Source organism: Pezoporus flaviventris, unplaced genomic scaffold, assembly GCF_033815535.1.
Source record: "Pezoporus flaviventris isolate CSIRO_AGI_PZ_B2104156 unplaced genomic scaffold, CSIRO_AGI_Pfla_v1 ptg000007l, whole genome shotgun sequence".
Classification (NCBI taxonomy): domain Eukaryota; kingdom Metazoa; phylum Chordata; class Aves; order Psittaciformes; family Psittacidae; genus Pezoporus; species Pezoporus flaviventris.
In genome coordinates, this window is record NW_026892555.1 from 91,571,215 (window position 1) to 91,589,843 (window position 18,629).

The 18,629-nt window shown below is 42.1% G+C and overlaps 1 protein-coding gene across 4 annotated transcripts in view; it reads right to left on the reverse strand.

Annotated features, from left to right (window-relative positions):
- JARID2 (jumonji and AT-rich interaction domain containing 2) overlaps positions 1-18,629 on the reverse strand; it is a 230,681-nt gene that overhangs the window by 36,663 nt on the left and 175,389 nt on the right. For all 4 annotated transcript variants that reach the window (XM_061449518.1, XM_061449519.1, XM_061449517.1 and 1 more), the window contains 2 exons: positions 10,579-10,755; positions 1,252-1,481 (listed from right to left, as the gene is read on the reverse strand). In XM_061449518.1, the coding sequence (XP_061305502.1) occupies positions 1,252-1,481; positions 10,579-10,755 (407 nt within the window). The remainder of the gene's footprint in view (positions 1-1,251; positions 1,482-10,578; positions 10,756-18,629) is intronic.

Genomic DNA, 18,629 nt, shown 5'->3' on the forward strand with positions numbered 1-18,629 from the left:
AAGGACCACAAGATGCTAGTAGTCATAAAAAAAGAAAGCAGATAGGATGCAAAAGAAGGCAGGAATTCAAGTTGGTAACTAGGTATGCAAAAATGGGGGGGGGGGGGGGGTAGAGAATGGAAGTCTTAGAGAAGTACAGAGATATACACTGTAGATAACCTTCAGGATTTCAAATTTGACCTAGAAGGTAACACAAATCCAGGGCAAGTACAAGGCATGAAAGACTTCCTTGGTGAGAGCATCACTGCTCTTTTTGCCATTTTCATTTCCAAGCCTATGACTGAGAGGTGCCATTTAAGGCACTGATGGCCCTACAAAGTGGCAATTCCAGCTCCACTGTAGTCCAGGCCAGCCTACTTAGAAGAAAACCTTTAGATGCCAGGAAATAAAGACTGGCTGTAATTGGCCTGTTGAGAATTAACCACTGAAATAAAAAGAAGGAAAAAGAAAAAAAAAAATGCAGCAAGCTTTCTGTACAGCATTACCCTAGCTCAAGACCCTGCTATTTTAGTATTGCTTTGATCCAATCATCAAAAATAGATGGAGATATATCCTGCCCAAATGCCAGTCTCAGCCACTGAAGATTGTGCTAAACTTTGACACCATAAACTTGTGGCTAAACAGCCACAAGTCAGGCTGAGACAAACCTCTTGCTGAATTTTTTCACTGGTTTCCAAACAGGTAACATGAAACTCTAAATTACCCTCCACCTGGTATGTCCACTGTGAAGGAGGCAATATCCTACAGCATGTTCTTTATGCATAAGGCAAAACATTTTTTTACAGACTCCAAGGCTCGTGTTGCCCACATGCAATACAAGACACCTGAGAGTAATGTCAGCTTCTCTACAAAGCCAGCGAGCCCCTAAGATAACCCAAGCAGACCTGCCATACACAAAACGAGTTCATTCTTCCATATGCTGCCAGTCTTGGACTGTCAGTGAAGAGGCCAGCAAGAGTGCCAGTTAGCAAGGTTTAATAAATTGCGATGTGAACTTTACTCTTTCATACGTACACAATGGATAATATGAAGACAGGCTTGTATAGCATGTTTTATCATATCGACTTCCCATGTAGGTATCACACTTCTTTTATTCATTCTTTCTCTCTCACTGGAAACTAACGTCCTGCTGTCTCCAGAGCATACTTTTAAGGATTGCCATGTTTGCTCTGTGCCAGGCAGTGGAAAATGGAGCTAGCACCTTAGAAGTCTGCATTTCTCATGTGTCCACAGTAGGGTACAATTCATTACCTGTTTCCTTAAGTCCTGAGCCGATCTATGAAGAGTGTGGTGGTTGTTAGCAGTAAGCCCTTTCGTAGAGGAGCCAGTGTTTGTAGGAGGATGGTGATTAGCAGCAGCCTGATCTTTTCGGCTTTCAGGCTTATGTTCGCTGTTCCTCTCCTTCCCTGGTGTGGCCTCTTTGCTTTTGTGTTTTTGAGCAGGTTCTTTCTCCTTAGATGATTTGCTGGACCCATTGAAAACTGAGGAGAGAGAAAATCAGACTATTAAGGAAAAAAAAGGAAAAGAATAAAAAAAACATACAAGACAAAACTTGTCAAAGTTCAAAACAACCCAACTTTCTCTGCTGTCGGTGCTAGATATTTAGTTAGTATCATCTTGTAGCTAAAGTAAAATCAATACAGAAATAGAAGCACTATTTTGCATATTTCTTTATATGAACAGATTTACTAAAGTATTTCCTTTTTGCTTGTTAACACACGCTACCCTCAATATCCAAATTTAAGCATACAAGGTATATTAATGATTTGACTGAAGTAAATTTAGACCTACCAGTTTGAATTTTATTTATGACAGTTTTAATTAATTTTTTGCTGTTGCAGAGAGGGAATTCTAAACATAGCCTAAACAGAAAGAGGGGTTATTTTTGCATTAACATAAAAGAAATGAAACGTTCCATGAAAAAGCATGTTCTGTTTTTATCAATACCCAAACTGCTGAACCAAACAGACAAGCTGCAAATAGAAAAAGGTACTTCTGCAAAGACAGGAAAATACTAAAACTGGTTTGGAACATGTCATAAAAAGTAATGCTGGGATGTAGGCTGAGTGCCCTAGCCTTCTGCTGAAGTGAAGCGATAAGAAGGCACAGAACAGAAACCCTACTTTTTGTACAGTTACTATTATAAAAACATATACAAGTCTATCTCAGCAAGTTTTATTCCTGTCCTTCTGTGGAAATTAATTAGGAATAGCCTCTGCTCTTTTGTTGTCAGGAAACAAGAAAAGCTGGGGTTAAAAATAAACATGATGCATTTCTCTGTTTGTTTGTTAATCAAAAATGAGGTGAATTTATGTCAGAATGCTTCTTCAGAGAAGCACTTGACAGGTGCACAAGGCTTGTGATCCCACACCCACCATGGCAAGTGCCCTCCTGCCTCCTCTACTCCTGGTATTTGCCCCTGCCTTTTTTGCCATGGATCAGTAAAGGATGTAAATAAGAAAATTTAGAAATACTGAGTAGCACAAGTGTCTAAAAATCATATTTATTACACACACCATCTGTTTGGGAATATTCACTAAATGACGTTACTGTTTTCTTGTGAAATGAAAGCCTTCTTTTGTCACTAAACATGATATACCTACAATACTTATCTTTTTGTCTGAATTGTGAAGCTCAGCTGTCTCTACAGATGCCCTTTAGCATTACATTAGTAGCAACAGTAATAGTAGTAATAATAAGCAACCAACAATCCTACCTACCTCCAAACCTTCCCAACCATCTCTCTACCTTCCCCCACCACACCTCCAAAAGCCAAAACTCCAGCAAGCTATTAGACAAATCTGTTATTCAGGTCACTTAATCACATTCAGTCAGTCGTAAGTGTTGAAGCAGATTATGTAAAAAATCAAATATTGCAATTGCTTTTCCTCCTCTCTCCCTCTTGTATACTTTGAGTAAGAACAAGAGAAAAGCCATCAGCACTGAAGTCACTCAAATTCCTCCATGGCTCCATCATTCCTCAGCTCAGGAGCAACTGGCGCTGCCCAGGCCAACCGAGAATTTCTCAGTGGTTTCCATGAAAGTCATGTAACCTCCGTGTCTCATTTCCAGTGATGAAACTGATAATAATTGCCAACCTCTCTCAGGGAGTTCATGACAATACATTTATCCTCTTTTGTAAGGAATTCTTACATCAGATGGAAGGTGCTGCAAATACACAAAGCATTACTATTTTTTTTTAATGAGGCATTGCACAAACAACCAACAGCAGCTTGGTTAATATGTATTTCATCACTGTGGGTGATATTTTCCTTCAGAGAGAACAAACTGTATATATACTGATCTGTTCATATGAAAACGGTTAAGTCACAGCCAAAAAGCCAAAAACCCCTGTGCACTTTTATGGTTTGCTGAAAAAAAGAAAAAAAAAAAAAGGAAGGAAAAAAAAGAGGGAACATGAGACAAGGTATATTTTATATGCAACAGCTCATTAATTTTAAGTGTCGTGGGAACCCTGCCAGTTTTACCCTCTGAGTAATTATCTTTTGTCTTAATTTGTAAGATTCTTGAAAGGGGGAAGAGAGAAATGGGAGAGAGTAAATGTTCACTCTCACAGGAAAAGCTTAAAGCCTGAAAACACAATAAAAAGGGAGAGATGTAGATGCAAAATAGTCCTAGTCAAGCTGTCTCTAGTTAAACAGTAGTTGGTATCAGTTTCTATAAAAATCAGTATGTGTTTCTTCCAACACCTAGAATATTGTTACATCCAGCTAGATAGGTATAAAAACCTTTCTGCAACAGTAAGTTCTGCAAAATTCGTTAACACAGTATGTGAACAAGTATAGAAATGTTAACTTGATCAATTACAAAACACCATCACAAGCTAACTATTTAAGGGGGGTTGGAGGGTGGAAGAATCCCCTGGACTATAATTTTGCTCCCATCTCAGTGAAAATGTAGACAAAAGTTATTTAGACAATAAGTAAGTTATTTAGTACAATACAGGACTAAACTCTGGCCCTAATAGCTAGTAAGACAGTTCAGTGAAAAGATTAAATCACCAGGAAAGACAGAGAAGCCCCCAAAGAAATCTCATTGTTGAAGAGTAACTAACCTACTTCTCAAAGGAAAGTAAACAATAAGACACTCAAAATAAAAAAAAAAAAAAAAAAAACCACATTAAATATTACTGAGACCAAATCTGATTTAACAGTAAAATTATTTTTGATTTTTTTGTGTCTTCCTGCAGCTAACTGCGTTCTTCTTCATGTCTGCCAATTCTTCAGTATTTCTGAGGCATTCAAAAAAGCAGAAAAGGTGTAACTTATGCTTTACAAAGCCAAGATACAGGTATGTCCCAGCTACAATCTCCCATCTTGACTCTGATAACATCCAGTGCTCTGCTCCCAGTTATGTTTTCCTTCAAGAAAGAGTAATTTCATGATGAAATCAAAGTTTCATCCTTGAAGCAATAATTTCATTACAAAGCAGAAAGAAAAAAATAAAAAGAAAAAAAAAGCCCAATTCATGAGTGACTAAATTCACATCATTAAATCTTCTTGTCTTGAATTATGATTATTTTATGCTACTTTAAGCAGCTCCATATTTCCAGGACAGCTTTTAGGCAAAGGTAAGAGCACTACTAACAAATAATTAAAAGTGCAAGTAAATTATTAGTGTGCAGACACTTTGAATAGAATAAATGGATACCCTTTTATCCATATCTATCTGAATGCTCATTCTCAAAATGTCACGTCCTCCAAAGCAATTATTATTATTATTAAGCTGGAACAATAAGAGTCCCAGCGTGAAATATTTGTGGGTCTTTTGGTTAGCAGTGATGATCAAATGCAAAGAAACTGAACTACTACATTCAAAACTTGCAAGCACTGGGGGTTTTTAAACCACAATCCACAGCAGCAGAGCAAAACCTTACAGCAGGCATGATCCCCACAGATGCACCACGTTGCTCTCTGCATCAGGGGACTTGGACCCCGGGCACCAATATTCACCCAGGATCCCCTACAGGGACTTCGGGGCATCTCATTTGAAATGGTGATAAAGAATCCCTATGGCAAACCAATGCAAACTGTGCACACTGTGAGTGTACTAGGTGAAGCTATAATAAAGGCCAAAAAAATTTTTGATCAAGTAAAGCCACAGATGTGCTCAATTACGACAGATTAACTAAGCATTTACTACCGGAATTGACACTGTAGTGAGCAATAAACATTTATGGCATTTTTAGCAATTTTCTGAAGTATTCCTACAAATTAATATGCATGCAAATTTTCCATAGCATACATCTAGCCAGGCATTCAGAAGCCAATTTATATTACATACAACAATCAGGCTTTCACTGCTTAAGCAGCAGAATTCCAGGACTGGGTTCAGCCAACTGCTGACTCCACAGGCAAAGCTTTCTCTATCAAGCCCTCCTGGAGATTATCCCTGCACCAGATACACTTTGTATTTGAGATAATAGGGGAGTCCACTGCAGGGACAGAAGAGTACTGATGTATGAACCCTTTTGCTTTATGTCAGTGTCTGGAAGATAAAAGGCATGGATCTTACATGTACACATATGCCACATGTTGCAGAACTTGTGCTGCATAAAGCAAGTGATTGCGTATTCATAAAACTATCCAAAACAAAGAAGGAAGATAAGAGTGAAAGGGAGAAGTTCTGTTTTTAGAAGGAGAAAAGGGAGCCTTGCCAATGTTGTGAACCCGAGCCAGCTATTCCAATGCAAACCTCATGTTGTTACATAGATCATGTTTGGGAAGAGATGTAATATTAATCAAGTTTCTGGCATTAAGTATCCGTTACTGTACAAAAACATTCTTGCTCTGGCTTTAATTCAGTTTTAAGTCACTGTGAAAACATTTATGTGGCTCTCAAACTGCCTTAAAGGACCCAGGCAATAATTCTTTCTCCTTCCTGGAGGAACTAAAACAATGATCTACTTCCATAAAACACAAGAGTTTTAATTCTGCCAATTGTTTTCCTCAAGTGTTGGGTATGTTCAAACTTCTATAAACCATTTCCAGAGACGGAAGCTGTCTTCTGGAGCTCTCCCAACACTATCTACCCACTCAGGGTCTGTGGCAAAGGGGTGCTTCAGAAGAAAAGGATGCCACAACATCATCATCTGTAAATGTGTGGTACCACTGTTTCTGCATTTCCCCAGCCCTCACTCAAGGCTATGCAATTTGTCAGTGGACTACAATTTTCCATAGCTGCATGCTAACAGAAGTCAAACAGAAGAACCATGGCAGAAAAAGCTGCATTTCTTCTTGACGCTATCAATAACACAGCTCAAACCCCTGTGCACACAGGAATATATTGGGCCACTGAGAGGAGCACTATTGGTATGAGACACCATGCCACTGTTTGCAAAAATTCAATACCAAGTGTCTTGTCTTTGCGCAAATTCATTACTCTCACCTAAGGATTACGACACAAACACCATCAAAAGGGTAACTCGCTAAGCAGCAAGTCGATGCCAGAAGTGTCTATCTGTTATCATGAGTCTCTCATCAGGACAATTTCTTTTTTATTTTTTTTTTTTTTGAGCTCCCCGATTTCTCCAGCTCCCCTATTCTTCTGCACAGGTCATACATCCAGCTACTGAAATCCTCAAATCCCCAAATGTGTTGTGCCTGATTTGCATATTTAAATATGTAAATTACTACAAAACGGGTAATTTTCATGTTACATATTTTTGCAGAAAAATTAAATGTGCAAAAATGTTTATTGCAACAATTACTGGTTCCATGGTATTTCAACAAAAGGCTGTAAATCATCAAAATAATTGCCTACCCATTAACTATTGTAGCACTCTGCCTGGAATTTTCTCATTCTGCATTTTAGCTGGATGCAAAAAAAAATATATTTCTTCTAAATGTTACCTCTTCAGGATTAATTCCTCTAAAAAAGATGCACGAGCCTGAGACTCTGTCTTATGTACCCACCCACAAATATCAAACTTTGTTAAAACCAAAGCTACATAAAGAATTGTAACCACAAATCAGAATTGTCTCACAACATACTCGAACAGTAATGTCTGTAAAAGATGTGCCATTTAATCCCAAGATATACAAACACCGCATTGAAATATATCCTGAAATAAATAAGGAAAAAAAAACCCCACCTATCTATGAACTTTTCCTGCACCATCTTTGTTACTACACGTGTAAGGAAATTACTCTGCTAAATCATCCATTGCAAACTGAGAAGTGAAACACTCTTCCGTATTCTGGTAAGTGAGGAAGACAGCACTACAGTGGAGTATGGTATTTCTAGCGATGCCTACTTACTACACACTGCTGCCAGGTCTGTTTTGAAATGTGAGCCTAAAGAAAAAAGGTGTCCATACAATTTTCTTCCCTGTTCATTTCAGGCAAAAGACATGCAGAATAGCTTTATCTGACCACATTAACAGAACACAACATGGACCAGTAACTGTTTCTGACCTAGTAGGTTTTCTGACACACCGGAGACAGTTCTCTCCATCTAGGGAAACAAAGACTCATTCATAAAGAAGACTAGTTACAAATAATGATGGTTAACTTTGTTCTCCTAAATGTAACTTAGAATTGACTGTCTCAGGTGTTTGAAGACAAACATGACATTCCCAGGTATGCTGGCCCAGCTGTGCACTTCTCTCCACCTTTGAACTGCTGGGCTGTTGTTAGAAATACCTAATCCTGCAATCATCCTCCTTGAAGAAATTGGCCAACCATCATTAGAGGAACTGCAGTCCGCTGCATGCAATTTCAAAGTTGTCTATGCAACTGTATTGGTGTACATGGCTCCTCCTGAGGCCCTTTTCCAGTCCACAAGTCCTTTCAAGTAGAGTAACGCCTATCCCCTTTTGCTCTTGTGATGGGACTGATAACCCAAAAACTCCTTAACTACATCTTCCAGATCACAATCCCAGCCTGCCTAACAAAACACTTGGCACCTGCAAACATTTTTCTTCAGGAACCTGCAGAGCAAACCTCCCATTGTGCCACAGAATGAAATCAAAGTAAGATTTATTTAGTTGCGAGGAATTCAAAGAATTGGTTTTAAAGGAACAGAGACCTAAGCCTGCCCTCTTACCTACAACTTGGAATTTCCTCCAAGCAGCGGGCAGATGTAATTTAGACTCCGTACCTCCCTGGAAAGACTCGCACTTGCTACATACTGCTTTTCCACACTCCCATGAATCTGGGGGATAAACAGTTTTCCTGTTGAACATTTTACTTCCCTCTTTAACAGTTGCATATATGCGCAGCACATCAAAAGTACTAAGAAAAGATGATGAAAAAGCACAGGTAACAATCTGGTGCTTTAAATATACCTATGTAAGTAGTAAGGTTGGAAGGTGACAAGTCAATTGAGTTAATTACCTCAATTTGTGCAGCAAGCTATGCCACGTGTTTTACATGCTTCTTATGCATACTTAGGCATTTTCAATTGAGTTAGCTACCCAAAAGGTGGCTCAATAGGCTGCATTGTAATAAAGTTTGGTGTGCAACCCTAATAATGTTCTATATTGGCATCAGGAGAGGATACTGACAAATGACTTTGTCCAAGAAAGTTGTCTGGCCCCCACTTAGTATAAAGCAATCATCTGACACTATCTAATGACATTAATCAAGCTCTGAACTTCTGTCGTTGTATGTCATAGCAAACGCTTAGCATTTTCAGGTCCAAAGTGCTTGACTACACACTGTATATTAAAACCAAAAGACTTTAATTCACTAAAAACAGACTCTCACGCTAGATTAAGTTCATTTGCTGCACCCGTCCCTGCTCTGCCTTTGTGTGTGGTCTCATTTAAAACAGACACACATGAACCAGAACCTACTTTATTCACACGAAACAAAAATACTATTGGCTGTCAACCAAAATAACAGACACTGAAAATGGGAATACCCTTGGGTAAGGAAACTTTAATTAAAAAAAAAAAAGGGGGAAGAAAAAAAGAAATCACAATGATGAAGAAGTAGCAGCTGCCTTCTCTGGGAATTCTTGTTTCATCACCTTTGTCAAAACATCTCACATTGTCTCCTATGTATTTTATAAAGGTCTTTCGCAGATCTGTTAAAGCAGAAGCTTCATTTATGCTCACTCTGATCTATACTGATAAAGATTATGAAGCCATTAGATGGCTCATTAAGTTTGCCTTTACTTACCCCCAATTAAGATTTCAGGTGTCTCTGGTTTTGAGCTAATTCGAAAGTGGCTGCCATCTGGGACATTCTCAAGGAATACTATCAGCTTCTTTTGTAATGATACATCACATTTAAAACTCTAAGGCAGCAGTTCTCATACGTGCCGTCTCATTTTCCATATGTAGAGCTTTGTACCTGTTATTTTTGAGGGTTTACTTAGAAATCAATCCAAACTGCCATGTTTTGATCCATGGCTTTTAGAGCATTAAAGCTCCTGCTCACAGCTGACAGCTGAAATGCTATTAGGCCTAATGTCTTGCACTTCTCTATAAATTGTTCACAAAAAGAGAGCTTCTGAGTTTTGGGTGTGCAATGAAAGCCAGATTCAGACCTAGTCATGAAAAATAATTCTGGTGTATGTACCAAGGGGGTCCTTACTAGGAAACTCCTTTGTGAAAAGCAGAGATGAGGATCAGTAGAGTGTAGCAATTGGGATCTACTAATCTCCTCTTTAGAGCAGACTAGCACCAAAGAACAACAACAAAAACAAAAAAAGCAGGCACAACTCACTACCATCTCTCAGAAAGTGCACTATGGAGAGACCTTCCTCTCAGTCCTCCTACTAAGAGGAGGAGAGCTGAATGGACAGTCACCAAAAGGAAAGATTTTCATGGTAAACTAATACTGAAGAAGGGAACAGAGAGCACAGGATCCATTTTGAAGTTATGTCAGGCAGAGAGGGCACAGAGTTCTTACGACACAAAAGCTCTTGCTGGAGGGAGAACTACATCACACAGGACTTTGGCAGTGGAGCATTATAGCAGGCTCATAAAATTTTTAGCAAGGCTTTCAGGTCTTCTAAAACTGGGCGATGTTGCAATATCATGAGAGAAATACTATGTAATGAATGCAGCTTTTGTTGATTTGCAAATAAACGACTGACTTAAAAAAGCTTCTTCCATAAAGTCTTCCAATCAACAACACGAATTCAGTAACTCAACCTACTGCAGTTGTGGTATCAATATTGTGTGTGAGAAATTAAATGCTGCCCTGTCACACATTTTAATAACACTTATGAATGCTTAGATTTAACTTTGCTAAATAAAATCATTCTAGATTAAACATTAGTTTCAAGGATGCCAGAGAAAGAGCATGACAGTGTGTGTCTACACATACATGTGTGTGTATGTGTGTGCATAAACCCAGTATCTGTGCACGTGTGTAGATACGTAATTCCAGCCCTGTAGTTATAGTCCTGCTACAGATGGAGTTTGGATTGTCAGGAAAGGCAGTTTATAGTAGAAGATGCTACCACTACATCTCACTTCACTTTCCCACTATGGCTTGTATCTTTTTTCACTCAGATCCAGGAGAATGGACAAGGTTTAAGCACATTCAGCTCATAAATTTCTTTTCCAGGCAATGCAGAAGAACAGCACTATTTAGGACTTACCTTGCCCATTTGGTACATGTTTATGCGTTTTTCCTTTCCTGGGGGTTGACTGGCATGATGATGAAGCATTGTTTGTGACTGTTTTTGTGTCCTCTGTCTCCTCCTCCTCCTCTTCTTCATCCTCATCATCCTGAGAGCTTCCAAAATATACCATGTTGCTGGGCAGGGCTGGAGAACCTGATCATTATAAAGAAATGGCTCATTAGCATCATTATAGTCATTTACTGCACTAACCATATTGATCATAACCTACCTTAGTGTTATGTACAGCAAGGGTAGAGGGGAACTCAAGAGATGTAAGGTCACACTACTGCATGACTAACTGGATGTTTTCTATTTATTAATTTTTACCAACAGGATATGTATGTGCTTGAAAAGCAGGCCCCCCCTCCGCAGCACATTCTATTCATACTTTAGACAATCAAACAGTCTTGCTAGAAGCCCTAGTTAATAGCTTTATGTATTCAGAAAAGGACTAAAGAACACGCTTAATTTCAAATGTGTGCTTAAGTGCCTTACTGAAGTCTTAACGCACAAGCTAGAAGCTTACAGCTTTTCCAAGCAGAAGTAAAAAGAGCATTTACAAAGCAATCTGCACCCTGGTAATATTTTAGGTTATTATTACAATAAAATATTAGGATTTAAACTTCATAATGCTCTGCAGACCTGTACAGTATTGTACACAATGCTTTGCAGTATTCTAGTTTAGTTTTAAACTAAGAGGAAAGCCCAGATACTGAGATTAATTTGCCTAGCATGTCCCTGGCAAAGGAGAGAAAAGAGCAAAGGTCTCCCGATTCCCTGTATGCTCCTCTTGAGAATGTTGCTTCTCATCTCTCGTTTACTTCCCATGATGCTCCCCTGAACCTGCCTTGTTTGTGTAAGGGTAAGATAGAACACGCATTTCAGTGAGAGAAGGGTGAGGATTCACAAGCTTAACAACAATACATGGTTGCAATTTAAATGTAACTCTTGCACAGAATTCCTTTAATATGTGCCATGCAGCAGTGTATGGGTTTCCCTGCACTGCATCAGGACACACAACATGACTGTAGCAATCTAATAACTTATATTTAAATGTACGCATACTGCTGACAACTAATGTATGCTTCCCCTTATGCTCGACACTAGTTTCTACTTCTAGATAAGTCTTCCATCTATCCCCTGGCGGGACAGGTGCCCTAGGAGCCGTCTAATTATTCATAAGAAAACTTTTTTTGCTGCAGAAAGGTTAAAAACAGAAAGTCAACAGAACTGAAGAATGGGGACTCATCGCTTCAATTATTTTCCTGTAGCTAAATAAGACAAAGGACAAAGAGAGCTGGGCTGCAGACCAACAACACAAGGTAGTGGCTATTTGGCTGATGCTTCCTTGGGAAACACTTCCAGCTTCAAGCTTTCCAAAACAGCACAACTGCGTGTTTGTTTGGTTCTGAGTTGTCGGCGTTGCCATTGCCAACAACTAAACTAAAGCTTATTTTTGGGTTGTGTATTTTCTGCTCCCACCGAGTTTGCACAAAACACCCTGGGCTGCAAAAATTACATTTTAATGAATAGATACCTAAATATGGCACAAAACCTGGGATAAGCTGTTTCTGCAATGAACCATGTTTTCCTAAGCTTACTGATTTTGGATGGGATGGCACGAGTTTTCTTCACAGTAGTTTGCATCAGGGCGATGTTTTGGATTTGTGACCAAACCAGTGCTGATAACACATGGCTGTTTTAGCTATTGCTAAGCAGTGCTTGCATAACATCAAGGCTTTTTTTTTCCTGCTCCTCAAACTGCCCTGCCAGTGAGTAGTGTACACAACAGGGTGCACAATAAGCCAGGAGGTGACACAACCAAGACAGCTGATCCCAACAGACCCAAGGGATATCCCAGACCACATGACATTGTGCTCAGCAGTAACAGCTGGGGGAAGAGGAGCAAGGAGGAGCTTTCAGAGTTAGAGCACTTCTCTTCCTAAGTAAACATTATGTGTGATGAAGCCCTACTTTCCTGGAGATGGTTGGACACCCGCCTGCTGTTGGGAAGTGGTGAATGAATTGCTTCTTTTGCTTTACTTGTGCACGCAGCTCTTTCATTACCTATTAAACTGCCTTTATCTCGACCCAAGAGTTTTCTTACTTTTACCCTTCCAATTCTCTCTGCCATCCCACTGGGAGGGAGCAAGAGCGCAGCTGTGTGGTTCTTAGCCCCCACATGTAAAGAACTTTGCTCCTGGTCTCTGCAATGGCTCCTTTGGGACTGCAGCTGCCTTGGGGAGGAGCAGAGAGAAACTCTCCACTGGCACCCAATGCTGTGCATCAGTGGTAGCCCTGGGACAGCTAGGGGAAACACTGCAGCAGCACCTCGGACATGACAATTCTTCCCCCCAAAACAACATCCATATTAACCCATCCAGTCTATACATAATTGTATGGACACAGATGGTTATCCTAGGGGAAAGCCTTTTGCATGCCACAACTTCCATAATCATATAGACTAATGATCAAATTAAGACTGCTGACACGTTCCACGGCAAGGGAGTTGTTGCAATTTACAGAAAACAAAAACCTTCACATTTTTTTATGCAAGCCCAGAACTTTTTGGCACACTCTAAGCAATCAACCATAGTAAGTAAGAGGTGCTGAGAGGCACATTAATTCTTCTGCATGGAGGGGAGCTTTAATTCTCAAGAGCATCTACCTAGAAGATTCCAAAAGAGTTACTCTAGGCCAGCACTGCCTGAAAAATAAGTCTTTTTAATTCCATCTAGGTACCCAAGCATGTGGTATGGATTCAGAAGTTATTAGTTCTGCAAGTCTTTACTGTGCATCAGTTCTAATCAGGATTTGAAGTCTGGCACCATCAGTGCATTAATGCATTGACAAATGACGGCAGTGAAAGAAACTTACTGTTAGGAACCCTCAAAATTAGATTCAAACAGACTGAAATCTCTCTATTGTAATTAGAGAAACAGTCAGAAATTTTATCCTTCTGAGACATTAAAATAGAAGACCAGATATAGCGTCTATTCTCTAAGCTTCATCTTCCCCAGAGCTCCACATCCCTAAGCTTTATTGTCAGCTGCTTTCAACAGCAACCAGCAAAAAAAAATATCATCTGTGAGGCAAATGTTATTACAATTTCCACACACACACACTTTTTTTAAAGAAAAAAAGAACAGAATAAAGAACTGTGTCATTCTGCTTAGAAAGGAGGGAGGGTCTAGCCCAAGCAGATACAAACTTCACCTAATTCCTGGTATTCAAGCGTGGCAATCTCAGTGTATAAATCTTGAGTCAGAATGACATTTTTTCATTCTTTCCAATTGAGAATTATGAACAACAATGGTTAAACTGCATTCCTGGGACAGCTGGGACTGCTTGGGAAGTACATTTCCAGAGAAATTAGAGTAGCAATGTCCAATAACACGAGAGCCCTGCTAGCCCTCACTTCACTGATCGAAGGGCCCTGTAATATGAGACCTTGGAGAAAAGCCGGCATTCAGTCTGGGTTGCCTTCTCCTCTCCTCCCCTCCCCCAGCTTTCCCTACGTATTTATTAAAGTTGATTTGCAAAACAGAAAGAAAGGAAAAAAAGCTGGACTCGCGCATTTTTGTTCTATTTAAACATTGTTATGGATGGAAGACACTGAAAGAAATCTAGAAGCTTGGCATTTTCTTGCTTTCTTTCAGTTCTGGAATAGCCTCACATTCTGAGAACTTTTTCATACCTATGGGCTCAACTGGTTAAAACCACTTTAACTCTATGTAGCTAAACATGTCCAAAAGGCTGAGAAAGCCTTTAAAAAACTGAAACAGGCTGCTCAAGCTTATGACACCACAAATTCCCTTTAGAAGCAAAATCTTGGAGCAGATTCTCCTGGAAGGCACGCTAAGGCACATGAAAATCAACAAGGTGCTTGGTGACAGCCAGCATGGCTTCACTAAGGGGAAATCCTGCCTGACCAATTTGGTGGCCTTCTATGATGGGGCTACAGAACTCATGGACAGGGGCAGAGCAGTTGAGGTCATCTACCTGGACTTGTGTAAAGTGTTCGACACTGTCCCACACGACATCCTTGTCTCTAGATTGGAGAGACATCAATTTGATGGATGGACCACTCGGTGGATAAAGAACTGGCTGGATGGCCGCACACAAAGAGTTGTGGTCAATGGCTCAATGTCCAGCTGGAGACCAGTAACGAGTGGTGTCCCTCAGGGATCGGTGTTGGGACCGGTCTTGTTTAACATCTTCGTCACTGACATGGACGGTGGGATTGTGTGCGCCCTCAGCAAGTTTGCCAATGACACCAAGCCGCGTGGTTCGGTTGATACCCTGGAGGGAAGGAATGCCATCCAGAGGGACCTCGACAAGCTTGTGAGGTGGGCCGATGCCAACCTCATGAAGTTTAACCATGCCAAGTGCAAGGTCCGACACCTGGGTCACAGTATCACCATATCACAGTATGCTAGAGATTGGAAGGGACCTCAAAAGATCATCTAGTCCAATCCCCCTGCCAGAGCAGGAACACCTAGATAATGTTACACAGGAATGTGTCCAGGCGGGTTTTGAATGTCTCCAGAGAAGGAGACTCCACAGCCTCCCTGGGCAGCCTGTTTGTCGTGGTTTAAACCCAGTCAGGTAATTCGTTCGCTCACTTCCCCCCCCCCTTTCTTGCCCTCCCCCTGCTCTCGGAGGGACGGAGAGGAGAATCAAAAGAATGCAACTCCCACGGGTTGAGATAAGAACAGTTTAGTAACTAAGGTATAACACAAATCACTACTGCTACCACCAATGATAATAATGATAAAGGAAATAACAAGGGAACAGAATACAACACCTCACCACCCGCTGACCGATAACTCGCCCCCCAAGCCCGACCAAGCTCCGACCGATACCTCCTCCAACCCTGCAGTCTCCCAGCCCTTCCGGCTAACTCCCAGTTACATCCTGGGCATGACGTGCTGTGGTATGGAATAGCTCTTTGGTCAGTTTGGGTCAGGTGTCCTGTCTCTGCTTCCTCCCGGCTTCCCCTCCTCCCTGGCAGAGCATGAGGCTCACAAAGTCCTTGGCCAAACCAAAACATCATTGTTATCAGCTCTGTTCCCGAGCCGAAAGTCAAAACACTGCACTGCACCAGCTACCAAGGAGGAGAAACATGACTGTTACTGCTGAACCCAGGACACTGTTCCAGTGTTCTGTCACCCTCACTGAGAAGAAGTTTCTTCTCAAGTTTAAGTGGAACCTCTTGTGTTCCAGTTTGTACCCATTACCCCTTGTCCTATCATTGTTTGCCACTGAGTAGAGCCTGGCTCCATCCTTGTGACACTCCCCTTTATATATTTATATACACTAATAAGGTCACCCCTCAGTCTCCTCTTCTCTAAACTATAGAGACCCAGCTCCCTCAGTCTTTCCTCATAAGGGAGATGCTCCACTCCCTTAATCATCTTTGTTGCCCTGTGCTGGACTCTCTCCAGCAGGTCCCTGTCCTTCTTGAACTGAGGGGCCCAGAACTGGACACAATATTCCAGATGCGGTCTCACCAGGGCAGAGTAGAGGGGAAGGAGGACCTCTCTTGACCTACTAACCACCGCCCTTCTAATACACCCCAGGATGCCATTGGCCTTCTTGGCCACAAGGGCACAGTGTTGGCTCATGGTCATCCTGTCGTCCACTAGGACCCCCAGGTCCCTCTCCCCTACACTGCTCTCTAACAGGTCGTTCCCCAGCTATACTGGAACCTGGGGTTGTTCCTGACCAGATGCAGGACTCTACACTTTCCCTTGTTATATTTCATCAAGTTATTTCCTGCCCAACTCTCCAGCCTGTCCAGGTCTCGCTGGATGGCAGCACAGCCTCCTGGCGTGTCAGCCACTCCTCCCAGCTTAGTGTCATCAGCAAACTTGCTGATAGTACACTCAATTCCCTCATCTAAATCACTGATGAATATATTAAATAATACTGGTCCCAGTACTGACCCTTGAGGCACTCCACTAGTTACAGGCCTCCAACTAGACTCCGCTCCATAGACTACAACTCTCTGGCTTCTCTCCTTCAGCCAGTTCGCAGTCCACCTCACTACCTGATCATCCAGACCACACTTCTTCAATTTAGCTGTGGGGATGCTGTGGGAGACTGTGTCAAATGCTTTGCTGAAGCCAAGGTAGACAACATCCACCGCTCTGCCATCATCCATCCACCGTGTTATTTCCTCATAAAAGGCTAAGAGATTGGTCAAACATGATTTCCCCTTGGTGAAGCCATGTTGACTGCCCCTCATAACCCTCTTATCCTCAATATGCCTTAAGATGGCACCAAGGATAAGGTGTTCCATCACTTTCCCAGGGATGGAGGTGAGGCTGACCGGTCTATAGTTACCCGGATCCTCCTTCTTGCCCTTTTTGAAGACTGGAGTGACATTTGCTTTCCTCCAGTCCTCAGGCACCTCTCCCGTTTCCCAAGACTTGGTAAAGATGATGGAGAGTGGTCTAGCAATGACTTCCGCCAGTTCCCTCAGCACCCGTGGGTGCATCCCATCTGGACCCATGGATTTATGGATGTCCAGATTGCTCAACTGGTCTCTAACCCATTCCTCATCGACTAAGGCAAACCGCTCCGTCGACCTGACTTCATCTAAGGTCTCAGGGGTACAGAGCTCTTCAGGACTGCCTGCAGCAGAGTAGACAGAGACAAAGAAGGCATTCAGTAACTCTGCCATCTCTGTATCTTCTGTCACCAGGGCACCCATCCCGTTCATCAGTGGGCCTACATTGCCTCTGGTGTTAGTTTTATCTGCCATGTATTTGAAAAAGCTCTTTTTGCTGTCCTTGACCCTTCTCGACAGGTTTAATTCTAACGAGGCCTTAGTCATCCTAGCTGCCTTCTTACATCCTCTAGCAGCAGCCTTATATTCCTCCCAAGTGGCCAGTCCCTCCTTCCATGACCTGTAAACTCTCCTCTTCCACTTGAGCATACCCAGCAATTCCCTATTTAGCCACACAGGTCTCCTGGCCCTCTTCCTTGACTTCCTACGTGTCGGGATGCTCCGATCTTGAGCTTGGAAAAAGCAATCCTTGAATGCCAACCAACTATCTTGGGCCCCTTTACCTTCAAACAGCCTTGCCCATGGGATTTCCCCTAGCAATTGCTTGAAAAGGCCAAAGTTTGCCCTGCTAAAGTCCAGGGTTGCAATTCTACTTGCTATTCTACTAGTCCTACTACCACACAAGATCCTGAACTCCACCATCTCGTGGTCGCTGCAACCAAGGCAGCCCTCAACCCTTACTGCTTTGACCAGACCCTCCTTGTTAGTGAGGATGAGATACAGCAGTGCGCCTCTCCTGGTTGGCTCCATCCACCATTTGCATGAAGAAGTTATCATCCATACACTGGAGGAACCTCCTGGACTGTGGCTGGGTTGCTAAGTGGTCCTTCCAGCAAACATCAGGGAAGTTAAAATCCCCCACAACGACCACGGCCTGTGACTGTGAGGCCTCAGCTGCCTGTAGAAGGCCTCGTCAACTTCCTCACCCTGATCTGGTGGTCTGTAACAGACACCCACAACAGTATCTCTCCTGCCAGCCTGCCCCTTAATTCTCACCCACAGACTCTCAACTCGCTTGTCATCTGTCCCTGGACAGAACTCGGTGCATTGTAGTTGCTCCCGTACATAAAGAGCAACCCCACCACCCCTCCTGGCTGGCCTGTCTTTCCTGAAAAGGACACAGCCCTCCATGACTATATTCCAGACATGTGAGCTGTCTCACCACGTCTCTGTAATTGCCACCAGATCATAATCTCCTGACTTAACACAGGTTTCCAACTCCTCCTGCTTATTTCCCATGCTGCGCGCATTGGTGTACAGACATTCCAGGGAGCGAGCTGAGCACACCGATTTCACCCTAGGATTATAGGAGGCCTCCCAGTCTTCATCAATTCTGGAGTGCTGCCCCACTGGGGCAAGCCCAGCTACAACCCCATCCCGCTTCGATGGGTCAGAGCAATCCCAGGCACAGCTACAGGTTGGGCAGAGAAGAGATTCAGAGCAGCCCTGCGGA